General features: G+C 47.1%; 2 protein-coding genes across 8 annotated transcripts in view; one reads left to right on the top strand and one right to left on the bottom strand.

The window, feature by feature from the left end:
- Positions 1–10,021, top strand: part of FAM193A (family with sequence similarity 193 member A) — a 167,128-nt gene extending 157,107 nt beyond the window's left edge. For all 5 annotated transcript variants that reach the window (XM_059166642.1, XM_059166632.1, XM_059166672.1 and 2 more), the window contains exons 20-21: positions 851–932; positions 9,263–10,021. In XM_059166642.1, coding sequence (XP_059022625.1) covers positions 851–932; positions 9,263–9,356 — 176 coding nt within the window. In that variant the 3' untranslated portion in view covers positions 9,357–10,021. The remainder of the gene's footprint in view (positions 1–850; positions 933–9,262) is intronic.
- Positions 8,530–20,553, bottom strand: part of TNIP2 (TNFAIP3 interacting protein 2) — a 55,373-nt gene continuing 43,349 nt past the window's right edge. For 2 of the 3 annotated variants that reach the window (XM_059166702.1, XM_059166692.1), the window contains exon 6: positions 16,446–20,125. In XM_059166702.1, coding sequence (XP_059022685.1) covers positions 19,862–20,125 — 264 coding nt within the window. In that variant the 3' untranslated portion in view covers positions 16,446–19,861. Of the gene's footprint in view, positions 8,994–16,445; positions 20,126–20,553 lie in introns of those variants that run through there. The other variant, XM_059166710.1, reaches the window with a different exon arrangement.

Below are 20,553 nucleotides of genomic sequence, written 5' to 3'. Positions count from 1 at the left end.
AGGTGTTGTGTCTGCACCGCCAGCCTTCCTAGCAGCCTAGCTGTGCACTGGTGTAGCCTCTGGCGCCCGAGGGCCAGCAAGTGCCCAGCGTCCCACAGGTCCCACCCTGCCCAGCAGACAGGGTGAGCAGAGAAGAAGCAAGAAGTTGAAGCCCTCAAACTTGCTGAGATTCTAGGAGTTGGAGTAATCCTGAATCCTTAATCTCCCTGCATCTGGCCTGTTTGGGAGAGGGTGATTTAACTGAAAAGTGAAATACAGCCTTGCTTTTTATTGGAACAGCCTGAAAAGTGTTTGATGATGTCTGTGGGATGTTACATGTAGAAACTAAATGCCTGGGGGAGCCATCTTCCTATAGAGGTTGATGTTAGTCATGTCCTGTTGCTGCAAGGGGCACTTGCAAGGGATAGTGTTTGTTTCCCCATGAGGCTGACTTCTGGGGTTCTGTTCGCTAGCATGCCCCACTCCTTCCCACCCTCTAGTAGGGACATAGGACAGACTCTGAGCCTTGTAAGCATGATGGATTTTTAGGAATCTTCTCAAGGTTTCTCCCATCATGGAAACGTGTCAGGTAAATGTGTCAAGTAAAGGCCAGTCCCTTCAGGCATCCAGGTGTCAGGTCTCTTCTGGTGGGACCTGGAGCCACAGTTGTGCTCAGCAGACTTGTGAGTTCCATAATTTTGAAGTTGAACCTGTATGTTCACAAGCAGGTGAGAGATATCTGCCCTTCCTTGGCTATTTGTAAAGTCTCATTTTTTAGAAAATTTTCAGTTTGTGAAATTTTTAAAATTAAGCCAAGCCAGGTGATCTGTTCTTTTGTAATCTGACTTGCCTCTTTTCTTTCATTTTACAGATGATGTCTTTCTGCCTAAAGATATCGACCTAGACAGTGTGGATATGGATGAGACAGAGAGGGAAGTGGAATATTTCAAAAGGTAAGTGTTAAGCCTTTCTGTCTGAAATAATGAGGCTTTCACGGCTGCCAGACATGACCCTCCTGACCCTCCCATAGCATTGCCAGCTGTCCTGGACACAGCTTCTGTCAACTAGCTGAGTGGCCTGTCACACACATTCCCTCACAGCGCTAGCACACACAGGGGCCTCCTCACTTGCCCTCACACCTAGTCCCCACCCCTGTATGTGAAGACTGGTTGAGGACCGTGGCTCCAGACCAGCAGCATCACCGGGGCACACAGGCCCCTGCCCAGACCTTCAAAGTCACTCTGGGGAGGGGCCCAACAGCTGTGTTCTCACGAGTGGCCCCAGCCATCCACATGTGCTAACATTGGAACACACTGTTATGGCACACTTTTAAGGAGAAAGGTAACATTTCAGAGATTCGCTCAGTTTTCCTGATAAGCAGATTTCATTAGTACTGTGTTCAATAGTATTTTATCTACTTTGTGAATTATGGCAAGCAAATTTCATTTTAAAGTTCCTTGTTCCTTCTTTAACCTGTTTGTTTCAGATAATACACACATAAACACACCAAAGAAGCAGTTAGTTTGCAGTGCAGAAAGCCATTAACTCCTTTCTGAAATATGTGGGTTTGTGTGGGCAGCTCAGTTGATTCAGCATCTGATTACTGATTTCCTCTCAGGCCTCAATCTCAAGGTCAGGAGTTCAAACCCTGCATTGGGCTCCATACCTAGCTTGGAGCCTATTTAGAAAAAATAAAAGATAAAAATAAATGAAATATTATAGAATTATAGATGATTCTGGAAGTTATATTTATTTTATAATGTGTATGTGTGTGTGTGTATCTCCACAGGCAGAGTAAAGTGTTTGCTAAAGTTGGATGTTCATTCTAATAAAAACTAGGACTAGATAGGCATATCCTTAACATAATAAAAGATATCCATAAAATACAATAAATGCCATAGTTATAAATGCCGTAGTTACAGTGAAACATTAACAGCTGTCCCTTGAGATTAAAAAAGAAGGGGCACCTGGGTGACTCAATGGGTTAAAGCTCTGCCTTCAGCTCAGGTCATGATCCCAGGGTTCTGGGATTGAGCCCCGCATCCAGCTCTCCGCAGCGGAGAGCCTGCTTCCTCCTCTCTCTCTGCCTGCCTCTCTGTCTTACTTGTGATCTCTGTCTGTCAAATAAATAAATAAATAAATAAATCTTTAAAAAAGAAAAGAGATAAGGATGCCCATTGTTACAACTTCTGTTTGTGAAGGTGTAAGAAGAAACAAAAGGGACAAGAATCAGAAGGAAGAAATGGAACTGTCATTCTCAGGTGACAGAAGTATGTACAAAGTCTGAAAAAATCTGTAGGCAGATCACTTGAGTCACTAAGACAATTTGCCCTGAAACTGGATTCTGGGGAGCATTTTGTGGATAAATGCGGAACTTTGGAGAGATATTTTCCCCAGGTGGACCTATAGACCATATCCTTTAAAATCATGCATGACCTGGGACGCCTGGGTGGCTCAGTTGGTTAAGCGGCTGCCTTCGGCTCAGGTCATGATCCCGGCGTCCTGGGATCGAGTCCCACATCAGGCTCCCTGCTCAGCAGGGAGCCTGCTTCTCCCTCTGCCTCTGCCTCTGCCTGCTGCTCTGTCTGCCTGTGCTCACTCTCTCTGACAAATAAATAAATAAAATCTTTAAAAAAGAAAAAAATCATGCATGACCTTATCAACAAAGATTATCAAACATGTAAGACCTGGGGAAAAGAAACATTTAGAAATGAAAAATGTAATGATTAAAATCAAGATGTTAATAGATTTGTGATAAACAGAGTAGACACTGCTAAAGAGGGAATTAGTGAACTGGAAGAACGATCTGAAAGATGTACCCAGAATGCACCCACATATAAGGACATTAGAAAAGAGGAAAGAGGGGCGCCTGGGTGGCTCAGTGGGTTAAAGCTTCTGCCTTCGGCTCAGGTCGTGATCCCAGGGTCCTGGGATCGAGCCCCACATCGGGCTCTCTGCTCCGCGGGGAGCCTGCTTCCTCCTCTCTCTCTGCCTGCCTCTCTGCCTACCTGTGATCTCTGTCTGTTAAATAAATAAAAAATCTTTAAAAAAAAAAAAAAAAGAAAAGAAAAGAGGAAAGAGGCTCAGACACATGAAGGAGAGACTGAGTCTGACAGACGGTTGACTGGAGCTGCCCGAGGAGAAGGTGGAGGCTACAGGAGAGCTGTATTTGAAGAGATACAGCACCTGGGGATTGTGCGGAGCTAATGAGAAATCCAGATCTACAAATGCAAAAGCTGTACAACATACACCAGTGGGATAAACAAATGAAAATCCATTCCTCAACATAGCAGTTGTGAAACCAGAAGACCATGGAGTGAGATTTACAGCTTTGAGAGAAAGCTCTCAGTCTGTAACTATGTATCCCACAAACCTGTTCTTTTCCATAGTAAAGAAAAATTGCAGGAACTTGCTCCAAAGAGATCTGTGTTTAAAAATATATATATATCTTCAAGAGAAAAAGATACTCATCTCAGAAAGACAGTGTGATTTGCAGGAAGGAGAGAGAAACTGCCTGATAAATGTTGTTAAATAAAACATTTTCTTTGTAACCACAGAGTAATAATGTCTAATTGACATGTCTGAAAAAACCACAGTACTGAACAGCAATAGTATATAAGCTAGATTAAAAAAAAAAAAGTCCTTTTTTGTTGAGGTATTTAACAGTTAAGTATTTAATATTCAGACTTGAAGCTAAATGGATGAGAGACTGATCAAGATAAAATAGGGAGAAAAGACACAATACAGTAATTAGATGAAAAAGAACCAGCATGTTGATAATTATCCAAGTTGGACCGTGGCTGCACCGATGTCACCACACTCTGCTTTTGTGTGTGTGTGACATCTTCCATAATGAGAAGAGTTTTTTTAATTCTGTGACTATATAAGTGAAAGGGAAGACATAGCTACAGGTGCTGTAGTGATTCAACTATACGAGAACACTGGGAACAATTTCACAATGAATTTTAAAACTTAAATACAAAATCAACGCAGTAACAAAATAGCCTGAATGATCCAGTAACCATCAAAGAAATCAGAGTAGTAGTTACAGATAATCCCAATAGATTCTGACATTTGTGCAGAGAATTCTCCCAGAACTTGAAAGAGATGATCCGGGGCACCTGGGTGGCTCAGTCGGTTAAGCATCTGCCTTCGGCTTGGGTCATGATCCTAGGGTCCTGGGATCAAGCCCCACATTGGGCTCCCTGCTCAGTGGGGAGCCTGCTTCTCCCTCTCCCCCTCCCCCTGCTTGGGTTCCCTCCTTTGTTGTCTCTCTCTGTCAAATAAATAAAATATTTTTAAAAAAGAGATGGAGATGATCCAGCCTTATACTGATTCTACCAGAGAATTGAAAGGAGGAGACAACACAAGACTCCCCACTTCATTTTACAAGAGAAGGAAGATTTTGATACCAAAATCTGCTAAAAGCAATACAGAAAACATGAAAAATCACAGATCTGTTTTGGTCATGAGTATTGGATGTGAAAAAATTTCACATTCCAAATCCAACAGTATTTTTAAAAGTAATATTTGACCAAACTGGTGTACCCTAGGACTGAATGCAAGGAATATTTACTATTGGGAAATCCACAAATGCTATTTGCTAAATTGATAATTAAAGAAGAACCATATGATCATTTCCATAGGTTCAGAAAAAACATTTGATAAAATATTAGCATTTCATTAATTAAAGAAAAAGGTAAACGAGTAGTAGAAGGAAATATCCTTAACCTGAAAAGGAGATTTACCAAAAGAGAGAAAAGAAATGCTACATGAAACATTTTCTCAAATGGGAAGCATGGAAGCGTGTGCAAAACAGAGATGCTCTCTGTTTCCATCTCTGTTCAGCCTTAAATCATGGTTCCTAGGCAGCATAATAAGAGAAGAAAAAAATGAAAAGACTTAAAGAATGAAAAGCAGGAGATAAAATTCCATTTTACTTAACAGTTGATCTAACTGACTACAAAGAGAATTACAAAAAAATTAGCGAGAGAAAGAATTTAGTGAAGGGACGGGCTATAGGATCTGTGTACAGAAGTTACATTTCTCCATACCATCCATAATTTGAAAATGTAGTTTAAATAAAGACGATATTTGTAACAGCTCCAGAATCTATGCAGTTTCCATGAATAAATCTAATAGAAGTTGCCCACGACCTGTGCATAGAAAGAGATCAAGCATGAGGGAAGAATTTGGAAGACCTGGGATAGATCCTATATTCATTTATAGGAAAAGTGTAAGCTATCTCACTTTCCAAAATTTATCTGTAGATTTTAAAGCCCAAGAAGGATTTTGTAAAATTGAGTGTTTTTAAAACACATTCGTGTAGGGTGGACATGTGATACAGTCACACATGGAATGCTGCTCAGCCGTGGAGAGGAACCGGCTAGAACAGTCTGCAGTGTGGATCCTACAAACTCGGGAGTGGACAGAGGCGCAGCACGCGAATATACATGATACCCTGTTTATAGAAAGCTCAGTTTAGACACAACCAAATGTTTTTAGACACAACCAGTTTTTACATTTTTATAAATTGTTGTATTTAAAATCAGTTATTAACATACTAGCCTTACTAGCATATTATTAGTATTATATAATATAGTTTAGTTAGTATTATAGTATATATTATATATTGTATTATATAGTATATATTATTATATAATATATAATAATATAACATTATTAACATATTATTAGTCTCAGAGGTGGAGGTCAGTGATGCATCAGTTACATCTCACACCCAGTGCTCCTTACATCACGCGCCCTCCTTGCTGCCCGTAGGGACACCATCCCCCTCCACCCACTCCTTCCCCTCCAACAGCCTTCAGTTCGTTTCCTAGAGTTCAGAGTCGCTTACAATTTGTCTCTCTCTCTGATTTCCTCTTATTTTTCCTTCCCTCCGCCTTTGATCCTCTGTTTTGTTTCTTCAGTTCCACATGAGTGAGATAATATAATTGTCTTTCCCTGACTTATTTCACTCAGCATAATACCCTCCAGTTCCATCCATGTTGATGTAAATGGTAAGATTTCATCCTTTCTGTTGGCTGAGTAATAGTCCATTGTATAGATGAACCAGATCTTCTTTATCCATTTGCCTGTTGTGGACATCCAGGCTCTTTCCACTGAAGTACACTTTTTAATGTACACCATTCAGTCCAGCAGCTCCACTCCTGACTGTCTGCCCAACAGAAGCCAGAGTATGTATCCACACAAAAATTTATACATGAATGTTTCCAGAAGTTTTACCTGTGATAGCCAAAAACTGGGGACAACCCAGGTATGCACATCAGATGAGCAGAGAAACTGTGCTCTGTCCGTCCGGTGGACGCCACTCACCAGGGAAAAGCTTACTCCCGATGAGACATGGAGATGGAGCCCAGAGACAGGTGCTCAGGCCAAGAAGGCAGACAGCAGGTACATACTACGAAGTTGCATGTACCCGAGATGCCAGGAAATGGAAATTCATCCCAGTGACAGCAGATCACTGTTCACCTAGGGCTGGGGCAGTGAGGAGATTACAGCAAAGGGACTTCCTGGAAGTTTTCTGTGTCTTGATTGGAGGGATAGTTACCTGGATTTATTTATCAGCACTGTGAGCTCTGTAGTAACTGCAGTTTATTGTACATAAATTATACCTCAGTGATGTATATTTTCAGGGATACTATACCATACATAGGTGTTAAGACTATAAAGAAAAGCAAGGAAATGATCCTAAAAAGCCAGAACGGTGATTACTTTTGGGTTTTGGGGTGGGGACTGCCTGGAGGCGGTGTCCCAGGCTTGCTGCTAGTGCTCCAGTGTATGCCTTCTCAGTTTCTTTCAGCATGCATATCTGGTTTCTCTCCTGCATGTGTGTGATGTTCACACAAAAAACAGACGAACTGAGCGCCTGGGTCGCTCAGAAGGTTAAGCATCTGCCTTCTGCTCAGGTCATGGGTCCTGGGATCCAGCCCCACATCGGGCTCTCTGCTCAGCAGGGAGCCTGCTTCCCTCTCTCTCTCTGCCTGCCTCTCTGCCTACTTGTGAGCTCTCTCTCATCAAATAAATAATATCTTTGAAATATATATATATGTGTATATATATAAAACAAAACAAAAGAGCAAACGAACTTGGGTTTGATCTGATCCTTCTAGAAGTATAGGAAGAACAGAGCTGCTTTTCTTGTCCATTACAAAGACTTAGAAAGTCACAGAAACAGACTACACAATGCTGAGCTTTGGTTTATGACAAAAGACAGATCAGCAGTAGAAATGAAGGTATGTTCATAAATGCAGCTGTGAAGGTTTATGTAAGGAAAACTTTTTGGTTGGATCCTCACGTCATCTTACTCAAAGGTCAGCTCTAGGTGGGAAGACTCTAAATGTCACAAGCAAACCTTTTTATTTGATATATAGGTATCTTTTTGACCTTAGAGTAGGGACAGATTTCTTAAAAACGCCAACCATAAAATTAAAAAGATTGATAAATTAAATGACATTAAAATCAACAGTTCTTTAAAGAAAGTGAGGACATGGTGTGTGTAGCACCTCACGGAGAGTTTGTACCAGAACAGATACACATGACAGAACAGGAAAAGACCAGTGCTTGGACAGATGGGCTGTCACAGAAACCCATGATCAGGGACTTGTGGAGAGACCTCCCGCCTGATGGGCTGGGCGTGCAGGGGCAGTGGCTCCCCCACTCCTCGGGGGCACAGAGTGGCTCCAACGACCATGGAGAAGTTTGGCAGAATCAGGTCAAGTCGAAGCCATCCGTTTTACGGAGCCCCGCGGTTGTCTGTCTATTCTGTGGGGGGTGCTCTTCCAACCTTGGAAACGGGCACATGGCCGCCTCCTGGGGGAATTGCATAAAAGCGGGAAGAAAAAGATACAGGATGACTCTGTTCCTGTAAGTGCAGAAATCAGCGCACACAGACCATGGGTGAGGGGCTGCGAGGTTGTGGGCAATTGTCACAGACACCAGGGTGCGGGCTGCATCCTGGGAGAGGACGGCATGGTGCCATGGGGTTGGCAGGGTTGGGCTTCCTTACCTGGGTTAGGGGTGTGTTGATCGAGGCTTTTGTGGTCCCAGTCACCTGGGTACACATGTTCTAGATGTGTAATACGGTCCCTGGCAGACCACATGGAGGCCCAATGGGCAGGAAGTGTCAGATCCTTGGGTGTTGGGGGGGAGGCAGAGCTGGGGGCCTGGGGGCCTGGCTCCAGCTGGCTCAGAGACACCTGTGGACGTTCTTGCCACCATGCGTGGAGAGGCAGGATGCATGTAGCCTCATGGGGACCACTAGGAGTGCCGCCAGAGCAGGGGGACATGGTCCAGGCAGGTTGGTTGTAAGGTTGTAAAGGTGAACAACGAAGGTTGTAAAAGTGACGCCACTAGGACTTGGAGTTCGACCAGCTGTGGCCAGGGAAAGAGAAGTTGAATTCTGGGAGGTGGCACACTGCTCGGGGGCAGGGCAGGGACGGACACACGGCTCTATCCACCTGGACATAGACTGCCTAGCAGGCAACACAAGGAGTTGTGGTTGAGTGATGTAAATGAACACACTTGGGCTACATCTGTGTGACCACAGTAATCATTTTCAGGTTTAATTCAAGTTTCTGCTACTCAGATGAGAGCTGGACAGGTGAGACCTTCAGAAACTGCATAGTTAAGGTTTTTGAAAGGAAGTGTTCCTCATTTAGTAGAGAGTCAGCCATTATTGCCTGGGAAGCAGGTGGCAGAACGTGCTGTTTTTCAGATGCTGTTGGGTGTGCAGGGGTGACCCAGAGCTGGACCCCAGGGCAGCAGGCCTGCCTCTGCTGCCACCCTGAGTGCAGGGAGTGGGGGGGTCGGTGGCAGCGCTGTGACCAAGTCTCACCATGTGAAGTCCCGTGTCCTCTCGCACTCGGGTGTGCATTCGTGGATCAGTGAGGGCGGCTGGGATCTCTGTGGCTTAACACGTGGAGAAGGGCACGGTGGTGGCCATTGGTACGTTTTCAGATGGGCTCATCAGAAACATCCCTTGGGCAGCTTCCCTGGAGGACAAGTTGGAAAAGAAGGACACAGGACACCAGAGGACATTGAGGGCACTCGCCTGTGCCCTGAAGAAGAGGATCCCCATCCTCCTGAGGGCCTTTTCCCACTCTGAAGGGTGGCCAGATGTGGAGGGGTCCTTGACGGCGGGTCTGGCATGCTGAGCGCCCTCCCCCCCACCCTCCTATCCTGGGAGGACACTGGACTTTGCTGACACAGCTCAGCTGTGGGCTGTTTCCTTCTGTGACTGTTTGGCTCTTTGTCTTCACAGATTCTGTTTGGATTCTGCTAGACAGACCCGACAAAGACTGTCCATCAACTGGTCCAATTTTAGCTTGAAAAAAGCCACTTTTGCTGCCCACTGAATGAGGACCACCTGGAGAGGGACGCGTGGAAGGTGGGCCAGGCCCCGGAGCTGCTGTGCTTGCCCAGGGCTGTGCCGGGTGGGCCACCGCACCTGATGCCCCCAGACCGAGAACTCGCCGCTCGGCCTGTGTCAGTGGCTCGTGTGCGTGTATCTGTGAGTGAGGCGTGAGCACAGCGCCGGCCGTTGGATTGCAACAGTAGCTCCCGCCGGCTTCCCACCGTGCGGCCCAGGAGCCGGGGCCGTGGCCAGAGACGCGTTTCATCATCCACGTGGCTCGTTGCCTCTGCATCTCGCCCTGTCCTGTCATCTGTCCCTGCCAGGGCACTGCCGTCACTCAGCTCTCGTGTGCCCTGCATCCCACCTGAAGTGGGCTGGGCGGGCAGGCGCTCTTCCGTTCTCCTCCACAATCTACTGTTTAAGAGTGTACACGTTGCGCTGTTTGTGTCTGACCCCCTGACTTGTAGCCAGCTTGTGTAAGATCCCTTGCAGAATGAGAAAGTTCAAAAACAAAACCCCACCCAGTACTCACACCATCAAGTCTGTTAGAGAGTGTACGACTGTATTAACACGGAGGCCTGCCTGGCTACTTTTTTAACATATTGTTAAGTAATATTAAAATCATGTCTTTCTTTTTGAAAGATGGAATACATTAGTACAGCAGAAGACCTCGTCTGGCTGCTTTCTGCTGGGGGTGGTGGGGAGTGTGGTGCATGGGGGGCAGGGTGCGGGGAGAGTGGGGGGCAGTGTCCCCCAAGGGGAAGCTGGCCCACCAACCCTGGAGCATCTCCCGGGTCACCCGTGGCAGCAGTTTAGGGGTCCTGGCTCCTGCCCAGTATCCTTCTTGCCTCTGTACCCTCCGGGGCCTTCCACCTGCCAGGCAGCACCAGGCCCCAGGGCGGAGTCCAGCCCGGTGCCCAGAGAGTTCGGTGAGAGCAGTACTGACACCTAGCAGCAGTGGTATGGGGTCACCACACCCTAACCTACGGGGCTGGGGAGGCAGAGCCGGGTGGCCCAAGGGTCAGCAGGCTGGGACCACATAGAGCCTTACGGGCAGGTGCCCATCCAGCCCCAGGGGAGGGGGGCGGCGTGATATCTAATGAGACTGAAAAGTCACGGGCGTTCAACTGGGTGTGAACGAGGAATAACGGGCGGTATGGAGGGTGAAGGGGGACGGCTGCCTGGTTCCTCTGCGGTCTCTGCAGGCAGGTAGCTTGCAGGAGTCTCTGCGGGAGCCGCTCCCACCCACTTCCCAAGGCCCAGCCAAGCCGTGCCTCTTGGGAAACCTGCTTGTGTGCAGCTGCAGGGATGTGGCGTGTCCCCGAGTGAAGGGGGAGCGATGAGGGCCCTGCGTCCATGTGGAGACGGGAAGAGAGGAAATGGCTTCTGGAAATACTCTGCTGGTTTTGTCTGCAGCATTTCTGGACAGACAAGATGCAGGTAGGAGAGAGGGGGGCAAGAGGGATTCCAAGGCTTTGGTCTGAGCCCCGGGCTGCACGAGGCTGCCTGCCCTGGGGCAGGGGTCAAGTCTGACGTGCCCATCTGACCCCCCAGGTGAGACGTCCGGCGTTGGGATTGCCGTTCATGGACGGAAGGCCACTGCGGAACAAGTGCAGACAGGTCAGGGGTCCAGGTGCCAGAAGCAGTGACTCGGGTGGGAGGAGGAGGGCAGCCTAGAGGACACAAGACCAGGAAAGATCGGCCACCGCAGGGCTTCTGTGGTCAAGGTGAGGTCCAAGGACTGACCCCAGGGCTCCTACACTTTGGGGACTTTGACCACAACCCAGTGGGAGCTGGTTTGCAGGAAAACAAGGGTGGGAATGGCAGGTCCTGTAAATAGGAGATAGGCAAGAGGCTGGCTGGTTTGTTTTGCTTTTTTCTAACTAGGTGGGAAGAACAAGCATATCCCTTTGCTCATGGAATGAGCCTGCAAAGCGAGGAATGGGCTGGGCAGTGACCACAGCAGGAGCCGTGTCCTCAAAAGGCCCTGATGCTTCCAAGAGTCCCAAGCCCAGGCCTGGGCCTCCATGGCTCCCGGTGAGGGCAAGGGAGAGTCAGGGCTGGCTGAGCCAGAGCAACAAAGGATGGGAAGGGTTTGGGGATGGGGGGAGCCTGCTCTCTGGGGAAGCTGCCCACCCAGGCCCTTCAAGACCTTGTCCCTGCCCCAGCCTCTTCTCCCCAAGGACAGTCCCACCTCTGAGCCTCCACTTCCATCTGGGGGACATGTTGGCTGCTGAAGAACTGCAGGGTCTCACCTGTGACATGAGCAGGACCTTGTCAGGGCCATGAGTGGTGAGGGGAACCCCTGGGTGCCCACTCCTGACATCCCACCTGCCACCTTCCACACCCTTGCTCCCCTCGCACACAAGTGAGCCACCTATGCCTTGTTCTAGGTCTGTACACTTCTGCTCCTGCTGGTTCCTTTGGCTCTTTCGGGGGGGGGGGGGGTCGTCACTTTACCATCCCCGTTCTCGGAGGATGGATCTGGGGCCTGGGAGGCCCAGGAGAGTCCAGGGGTTGGGGAGATGGAGGGCCGAGGCTGGCAGGGCTTCCCAGGTTCAGCCCCTCCCATGTCCCCAGAGGCAAGGCCCAGGGCCTGGAGGCTTGTCATCGCGGGTCCTAATGCCCAGACACACTGCATTTACAGATGGGGAAGCCAAGGTCCAAGGTGCATCTGCGGGACATCCAGCTCCAATGCTCCTGTCTTCATGGGGCCTAGACCTGGGAGTCGATCCCTGGGGGAGCCTCATAGACCACGATGGACTAGCACCTCCTTTACATGGCAACGGTAATCATGAGATGAAATAAAATAACAATGGCCAGGAAAATGCCCTTTTATTGAACTTTCCATCCTCATGCCATTAAACCAAAATAGTATCAAAAGGAGTATTATGGTACCAGAAAGGATGAACGCTTCTTAATTTAATTAATATTAAAGGAGAAGGAAAAACTTACCTCACAGGTACCGCTGTTTCTCGGTTTTTTGGTTTTTTTTTTTTTTTTTTAAGATTTTATTTATTCATTTCACAGACAGAGATCACAAGTAGGCAGAGAAGCAGGCAGAGAAAGAGAGGGAAGCAGGCTCCTCGCTGAGCAGAGAGCCCAATGCGGGGCTCGATCTCAGGACCCTGGGATCATGACCCGAGCCAAAGGCAGAGGCTTTAACCCACTGAGCCACCCAGGCACCCCTGTTTCTCGGTTTTAAACACCAATAAAAGCACTCAGTCACCCACAGAGTGACAGAACTGAAGTAACTTGAGTCCTGGTCCTTCATCTTCACAGTGACAGGCGACCATTGTCCTGGATCCGCTATTAAAATGTAAGCATAAGCCCCGAGGGGTTGGAGGCCCAGCACAGGGACAACTTCCATGTGCTTCCAAACTGTTAGGAACCGATGCTTGAAACGAGCCGGGAGCCCGCTGTGCCCAGGAGCCCTCTGGCTGGCTTTCCTGGAGGAGACCATGTGGTTACAAGGAAGAGTCCTATACGTGTGCCAGTGGCACCCGGGAAGGAGGATGACAGCCACGGAGACTGCCACACGCAACTGTGAACCCAAGGAAGCTGTGTACACAGTGTGTTGGGTGTTGGGAGAAACGCTGCACATGACAGTGTTTTCTGCGCGAAGGGGAGGAAACAAGGTAAGTCTCTTGGTGCCCCAGCTTCCAGCCCCGAGGCAGTTTCTAGGCCCAGCACTGGGAGTGGGGGCAGAGCCCTGCAGACCTCATGAGTAGAGCCAGCACAGGCTAGCATTTGGGGAGGCCAGGTGCCTACAGTCTGCCAATGCTGCAGGTGTGGCATAAACTCCTGGGAACCCAAGGGGAAATCACCAGAAAACAGAACGGCTGGAATAGTGTTTCTACCAGCCATGGCAGAAAACCATGTAACACACAGTGCAGACCTCGGGATAGAGGCCTCAGAAAGCTGTGACCTCAGCAGTGGGGTGAAATCAGCCCTCGAGCAAAATAAAAAACAAACCCCAAAAGGATCAAACTGATCCTGAGTATCTTAACTGCCTGCTGGAACAAAGTCTGACATTCTTTAAGGAACACAAAACCAGCCCACACTGGACGAAATTCACAATGGTGGAATCCAGGTAGAAATTACCAGACCGTTCCAAGAGGAAGGAAAATAAAAACCATAATCAAGAGTAATACTAAGCAGACCACAAAATGACAGTTGCTGAATTTGCAGACGGGGACCGTAAAATGGATATTGTAAAACAGCTTAAAAATACACATAAGATGTAAAAGAAATCACGAACAAGATGAAGAAAAATCCAAAAAAGTCCTAAATGAAGTTCTAAAGAAAAAATACAATATCTGAAATGAAAAAATACCCTGGATAGAATTAACAGCAGATCCAAAACCCCTTGGAAAACACCCATGAACTTGATGGCACAGAAGAGAAACGACCAGAAAGAAGCACTGAGAAGAAAAGAGAATGGAAAATGGTAGCCTGTAGGACAGTATTGAGCATTCCAACATACATACGTATCATATGATGATATGGTGAGCTCATCATATGTATCATACATATAGGATATAATAAATATATGACCTACATGTGGTGATATACATATAGGATACATATATGACATACATATATGGCACATATGATGAGATCACCATAGCATGATACATGTGTATGTTGGAATGCTCAATACTTAATATATGATATACATGCTACCATGTGTATCATATACATATGTATCACACATACAACATACATAATTTAAAATGAGCTTGTCACAAGCTTGCTGGGATTATGGACAAGGCTGTGCTGGGCCTGTAGGCCAGTTTGGGACGAAGCAACATCTTGATACAACAGAGTGCCTAGTCTGCAGACATGATTTCATTTATGTGTTCTCTGAATTTCAACAGTATTGTGTAGCCTTTATAGTAGAGATTTTGCATGCTTCCTATGAATTTTTTCTAAGCATTTAAAGTTTTTGACATTATCATAAATGGGGTTATGCTTTATTTTCCTGGGGCTCCCATAACAAAGTGCTATAAACTGGGTGGCTTCTAACAATAGAAATTTGCTCGTGGGGCGCCTGGGTGGCTCAGTCATTAACCGTCTGCTTTCAGCTCGGGTCATGATCCCGGAGTCCTGGGATCGAGCCCCGCATCAGGCTCCCTGCTTCTCGGGCAGCCTGCTTCTCCCTCTCCCAGTACCCTCTCTTACGTTCTCTCTGTCTCTGTCAAGTAAACAAATCTTGAAGAAAAAAGTTTATTCTCAAAAGTCCTGGAGGATATAACCCCAAATCCCTGGGGGGATATATACTGCAAAACACAGGTATCCACAGGATTGGTTCCTTTTAGAGGTTGTAAAGAACCATCAGTTCCATGTCCCCATCCTGGCTTCTCCTTGGCAATCCTTGGCTTGTAGAGATGTCCCTCCAGGCTCTCTCCATTTTCATACGGTCTCCTCCCTGTATCTCTGTATTTGTGGCTTGTCTTTTTTTTTTTTTTTTTAAGATTTTAAGTAATCACACCCAACATAGGGCTTGAACTCACAACCCCGAGATTAAGAGCTAGCTGCATGCCCCACCAGCTGAGCCAGCACCTCTGTCTCTCCTCTTCTTGTAAGGATGCAAGTCACTGGGTTTGGGGCCCACCCTCATCCAAGCACATCATCATCTCATAGGACATCTGCAAAGACACTATATCCAAGTAAGGGCTTATTCACAGGTTCTGGGGGTTAGGACTTAACATCTTTTTAGTCACCTTACATTTTAGGGAAACAGGTTTTAAATTTCCTGCAAATATATGGCAGTATGATAGGTCTTTCATACATTGAACTTTGTATCTTGAGATTGTCAAACTCAATTCTAAACTTCAAGATCAGCTAGAACTTTTTACATCTATAATCATGTCATCTACAAATAAGGACCGTTTCTTCTAATTTTTCTGTTCTTTATTCCTTTTATTTTACTGCACTGGGTAGACCCTCTGGTACAATGTGGGATTGCAGCCATAAGAGCGCACACCCTTGCCTCAATGGAAACCTGAGCAGGGACAGATGGCACTCGGTATCTGTCATCAGACAGAACGGTAGCCGTAGGATCTTGGACATATGTCTTTATCAGATTGAGGAAATGCCTTCTATTCCTGATTTGCTGAGTGTTTTTATCATAAGTGGATATTAAATTTTGTCATATGCTTTTTCAGCTTCTATTGAGATGATCATGTTTTTTCTGTTAACTCTAGTAAATTACAATCAGTGTTGGGGTTTTTATCAAGATTTTAATTATTTGGAGTGCCTGGGTGGCTCAGGCAGTTAAGCAGCTGCCTTCGGCTCAGGTCATGATCCTGGTGTCCTGGGATCGAGTCCCAAGTCCAGGTCCTTGCTCAGTGGGGAACCTGATTCTCCCTCTCCCTCTGCCTGCCACTCCCCCTGCCTCTGCATGTTCTCTCCCTCTCTCTGACAAATGAATAAATAAAATCTTAAAAAAAAAAATAATAAAGATTTTATTTATTTATTTGACAGAGAGCACAAGCAGGGTGAGGGGCAGACAAGAAGCAGACTCCCCGCTGAGCAGAGAGCCCAATGTGGGCTCAATCCTAGAACTCTGGGATTATGACCTGAGCCGAAGGCAGGCACTTAACTGACTGAGCCAGCCCGGCACCCTAGTGCTTTCTTTTTCTTTTTTTTTTTTTTAAATAATCAATCTTGTATCTCTGATTAGAATTCTACTTGCTTATGACTTACTATCCTTTTTATATCTAATTCAATTTAATTTTTTTAAGATTTTATTTATTTGACAGAGATCACAAGTAGGCAGAGAGGCAGGCAGAGGGAGAAGGGGAAGCAGGCTCCCTGCTGAGCAGAGAGCCCAATGGGGGGCTTGATCCCAGGACCCTGAGACCATGACCTGAGCCGAAGGCAGAGGCTTAACCCACTGAGCCACCCAGGTGCCCCAATTTGTTAATATTTTGTTTAGTATGTTTGCATCTGTGTTCATGAGAGAGATTTGTCATTTTCTTACGTTTTGGTGTCAGAAAAATGAGTTGGGGAACATTCCTTCTATTTGCTGAGTGTAAGATTGGTATATCTTTCTCAGATGTTCACCAGTGAAGTCATCTGGGTCTATAATTTTGTGACAATATTTTTAATTACAGATTCAGTTTACTTAATGGCTACAGAGCTACTCAAATTTTGTATCTTGTATCCATTTTGGTTAAGTTGTATTTTTCAAGGATTTTATTCATTTCCTCTCAGATTTATTAGCATAAAGTGTTCATAGTATTCCTCTTACAGATCCATGGTGACGTCCCCCTTTTCATTCCTGCTTATCGGGAGTTTGTCCCCTCTCTTTCCCTCCTGTCTTGTTACTGGTTTGTCAGTGGTGTTGCCATTCCAAAGAACTCTTGGCTTTGTTGAATTTTGTGTTTTCTTTCTCATTGATTTCTGCTCTTCTATTCTCTCCTCTCCTTTCTTTGAGTTTAAAATGCAGTTCTCCTAGCTCTTGATGGGCACTCAGCTCACTGAATTTTAACCTCATTTTCACTCAGTTCAGAGTATTTTCTCATTTCTGTTGTGTTTTTTTCCTTTGTGCACAGATCACTTAGAGATGTTTTGAGAATTTGGTATTTATCTGTTACTGAGTTGTGGTTTAATCTGACCATGGTCAGAGAACATAAATTCAGTGATTTGGTTCTTTGGGTTGTGACTTGATTTATGGCCCACAGATTTGTCTCTGTTGCTAAGTGTTCCACATAGAGCTGAAAAGAATTCTAGTTGACTTTTGTTGGACCTAACAAGGCCAAGTTGATTAAGTATTTTGGGTAAATCTTCTGTATCCCTGCTGACTTTTTTCCTGCTTCTCTCTGAGAGGTGTGTTCCAGTCTTCAGCTGTGATTGTGTGTTTGTCCAGGTCTGGGAGTGGCTACATACATTCCCATTATCTTGGTTAGCTTCGGCATGGTGTGTCTTTTTCTATCCTTTTCATTCTCTGTTCTTATGTTTCTGTCTCTGCTAACAAGTACGTGGGTGAACTTCGTTATTTTCACCCAGCGTGACAATCATGATCTTTCGGTCAGTATCTGATCCATTTAAGTTAACTATTGATAGAGTTGGGTTTAGGTCTATCCTCTTGCCATCCGTTTTCTGTTTGTCTCATCTCTTCCATATTCCTTTAGTTGTCATAACTTGTCTTGCTTTGGATTAATAAAAACAGTTCTCTGTTCTGTTTACTTTTTAGTTAAATATTTGTGTTATTATCTTAGTGGTTACTCTAGAGATTATAATATGCTTCCGTACTGCCTTACAGTCCACCTTATGTCGATGTAAAAAATTCTGTGTAAGGTCATCAAATACTCCCTCTGCCACCTAGAAAGCTCCTGTGGTCACATTGGCATGTTTTAAAGGCCTGGAAAGAGGACTGTTTAAACAGTCGATAATCCTTATCTACCCATTCCCATCTTCGTTCCTTTCTGTATTTGTTTTTATCCAGAATCACTTCCCTTCAGCTGGAGGCATTTCTATAGTACAGATTTCTTGTAGTAGAGTGTTGGATATAAGTTTAATTGCCTTGTATTGGTCTGAAAATACCTTCATCCTGCTTTTAATTTTCCTACATCTAGTATTTTTTTAAGATTTTTTTTTTTAAGATTTTTATTTATTTGACAGAGATCACAAGTAGGCAGAAGGGCAGGCAGAGAGAGAGGAATGGAAGCAGGCTTCCCGCTGAGCAGAGAGACCGATGCAGGGCTTGATCCCAGGACTCTGGGAACATGACCTGAGCCGAAGACAAAGGCTTTAACCCACTGAGGCACCCAGGTGCCCCAAGATTTTATTTTTAAGTTCAGCCACAACCCCAAGATCAAGAGTTGTATGCTCTAGCGACTGAGCCAGCCAGGCACCCATCTAGTATTTTCTCTTGCATATTACACTTGTGGTTAGTACAGTGCAAGGTCCGAGGTTCTCCCTGTCTCTAAAGAAAGTTGGTTCTTAGTCCAGTAGGCACATGATTTGTTGGTTGATTACCTGAGAGTCGTATGCCTTCCTAGAGCAAGGGCTATTTCCATTTTGTCCCGGGATGTCAACTTTATTCCTGAGGCATGGCCCTTCTGGGGTTTCAAAGGAAAACCCAAAGTGTTTACCAAGCCCTTCTCAACTTGAGGGACCCAGATTTAAAGCTGTCACCCTGTAATATTCAGCCACTGGGATGCCTGTTTAGCTGTTTTCCATCTGCTGTTCTCACCCCAGAATCCTTGGGGTCTTACTCGAAGCACACACAACTTCGGGTCAGCCAAGGATTTGAGGGTTCCCCCTTTTGTGGCTCCCTTCTCTCTGGGATGTCCCCATCCTCTCTTTCCAGTGTTCAGATGTCCACAGACTCTTCCAGCTCTGACAGGCTTTTCTGCTATAGCCTACCCACCCCATGCCACAGACGCCGGATCCCCTCTAGCCGGGTTCCAGCAGACAGGTGCACAGGGAGTCCCAGAGGAGGAGACATCTGAATTCTGACATGAGGAGAACTTATTAACCACACGGAGGGGTGAGTTCCAGGAAGAAGTACAGACTGTGCAATTAAAAACACGGGTTCAAATCCCAGCTTTGTCACTCAACCACTGTGTGACCTTGGGCAAGTGAATTAATCCCTCCATGCCTCATTTTCCTTGTCTGTGTTGACATCCTGGAATTGCTACAAGGGTTAAATGAATGAACTCTGGCAAACAAACGCTTATTAGCACAGCACGTCGGTCTCCCCTCCAGCCTTCTCATTTCTGTCCCTGCTCCACTGACAGGCCCTACACAGCCATACCTTCCCCTTACTGTCATATCTGCTTCCTTTCCTTATTTCCAGCCCTTGACTTCACACCCTGGGGTGGGGCTGAACTAGCCCAGAGGCTAAGCTGGGCTGGCCCCAGGTCCCATGGGCCCTGACAGGCATGCCTGCCTGGGTTCCGGCCAGTCCATCTCTGTCCCTTGGCAGGTGGCAAACACGAGAGTGTTTCTCCTCACCAGCTGGTCTGAAGTCGCCCTAGCCCCCAGGATGCACTCGCAGAGCAGTCACCTGGGCAAGTACGTTTATTATGAAAGTAAGTGCATATGAAATGTCCCCTGACTTGCAGATCCGTGGCAAAGGCGACTGCAGTACAACTGAGCAGAGGCACGGCTCTTCGGTGGCAGACACCGGCCCCCAGGTGCAAGGTCTGCCACAATGCTCACTTCTGCAAACCTCCTGGTCCTTATTCAACACAACAAGGCAAGCCACCTTTCACCCTGGGGCCAACACGTGCAATCCCCGCAGGCAGCCCGCTCTTGCCAGCAGCTGCAGTGCCCCAGGTGCAGGTGGGCGGCGCGGGCTGGTGGCATTGGCTGGCCCCCTGTTCCTGGCTGTTCCCAGCCTCAGTCTGGCAGCTGGGGGGCCACTCCCCCTCCCAGGAGATGTCCCCATTCTGTTCCGTTGCCCAGGGAGGACCAAGATGGATCAGAAGCCCCCTCAGCCCATTCTGGGCCCCAGATCTCAAGGGCTCTCCCCTTTTCCCGGCATGGGGCTCACTGGCAGCACTCAGCCACGTGCCTGAAGAGCTCCTCGCCTTGCTCGTCACCAAAGCTCCGCAGGCAGTGAGGGCACTGAAGATCCCCCTGTCCTCTCCGGGCCGCCCCTGGGCACCGGCCCTCAGCAGGGGAGTCTAGACCCTGAGATCCAGTCCCAGCCCTCCATCCACTGGGCGCCACAAGCTCCAGAGCATCAGCCTCTAAGTACTTGGAAGTTCTGTTTCCCATGTGAGTCCGGCAGGAGCCTGGCTCTCGACGCTCCTAGAAAAGAGGCAAGGGTCCATGTACGTGGGTTGCCCTAGAGGCCCCCAAATCACGTGCTGGGCTCTCGCACTTGAGGTGTTTCTTCTATCCCTGCGAGGGACTTGCACCCCTCCCCACTTCCTGAAGTGGCCCAGAGCCCACACGTGCTGCTGCTCCGACCAGAACCAGAGCCCACACGCCCACACCCCAGGGTGCGCTCCCAGGGATGGGACCTGGAGCTGGTTCTGGTCACTCCTCTTAACCCCGAGTCGCTGAACGGCTACTGACCTTTCCACACCATTAATGACCTTTCCACTCAAGAGCACATGCTTCCTCAAGAAAACCCGCAGGCCAAGGCAGATGGTGGGAAGAAATGCCCAGCCGAGCCAGACAATGTCCCATTCCCACCCAGCGCACATGGCAGGATTCTCAACCACAGCCTGTAG

Source organism: Mustela lutreola, chromosome 1 (genome assembly GCF_030435805.1).
Source record: "Mustela lutreola isolate mMusLut2 chromosome 1, mMusLut2.pri, whole genome shotgun sequence".
NCBI lineage: Eukaryota > Metazoa > Chordata > Mammalia > Carnivora > Mustelidae > Mustela > Mustela lutreola.
The sequence above is the reverse complement of the archived record's forward strand: the minus strand, read 5'-3'. Positions and strand labels throughout refer to the sequence as shown.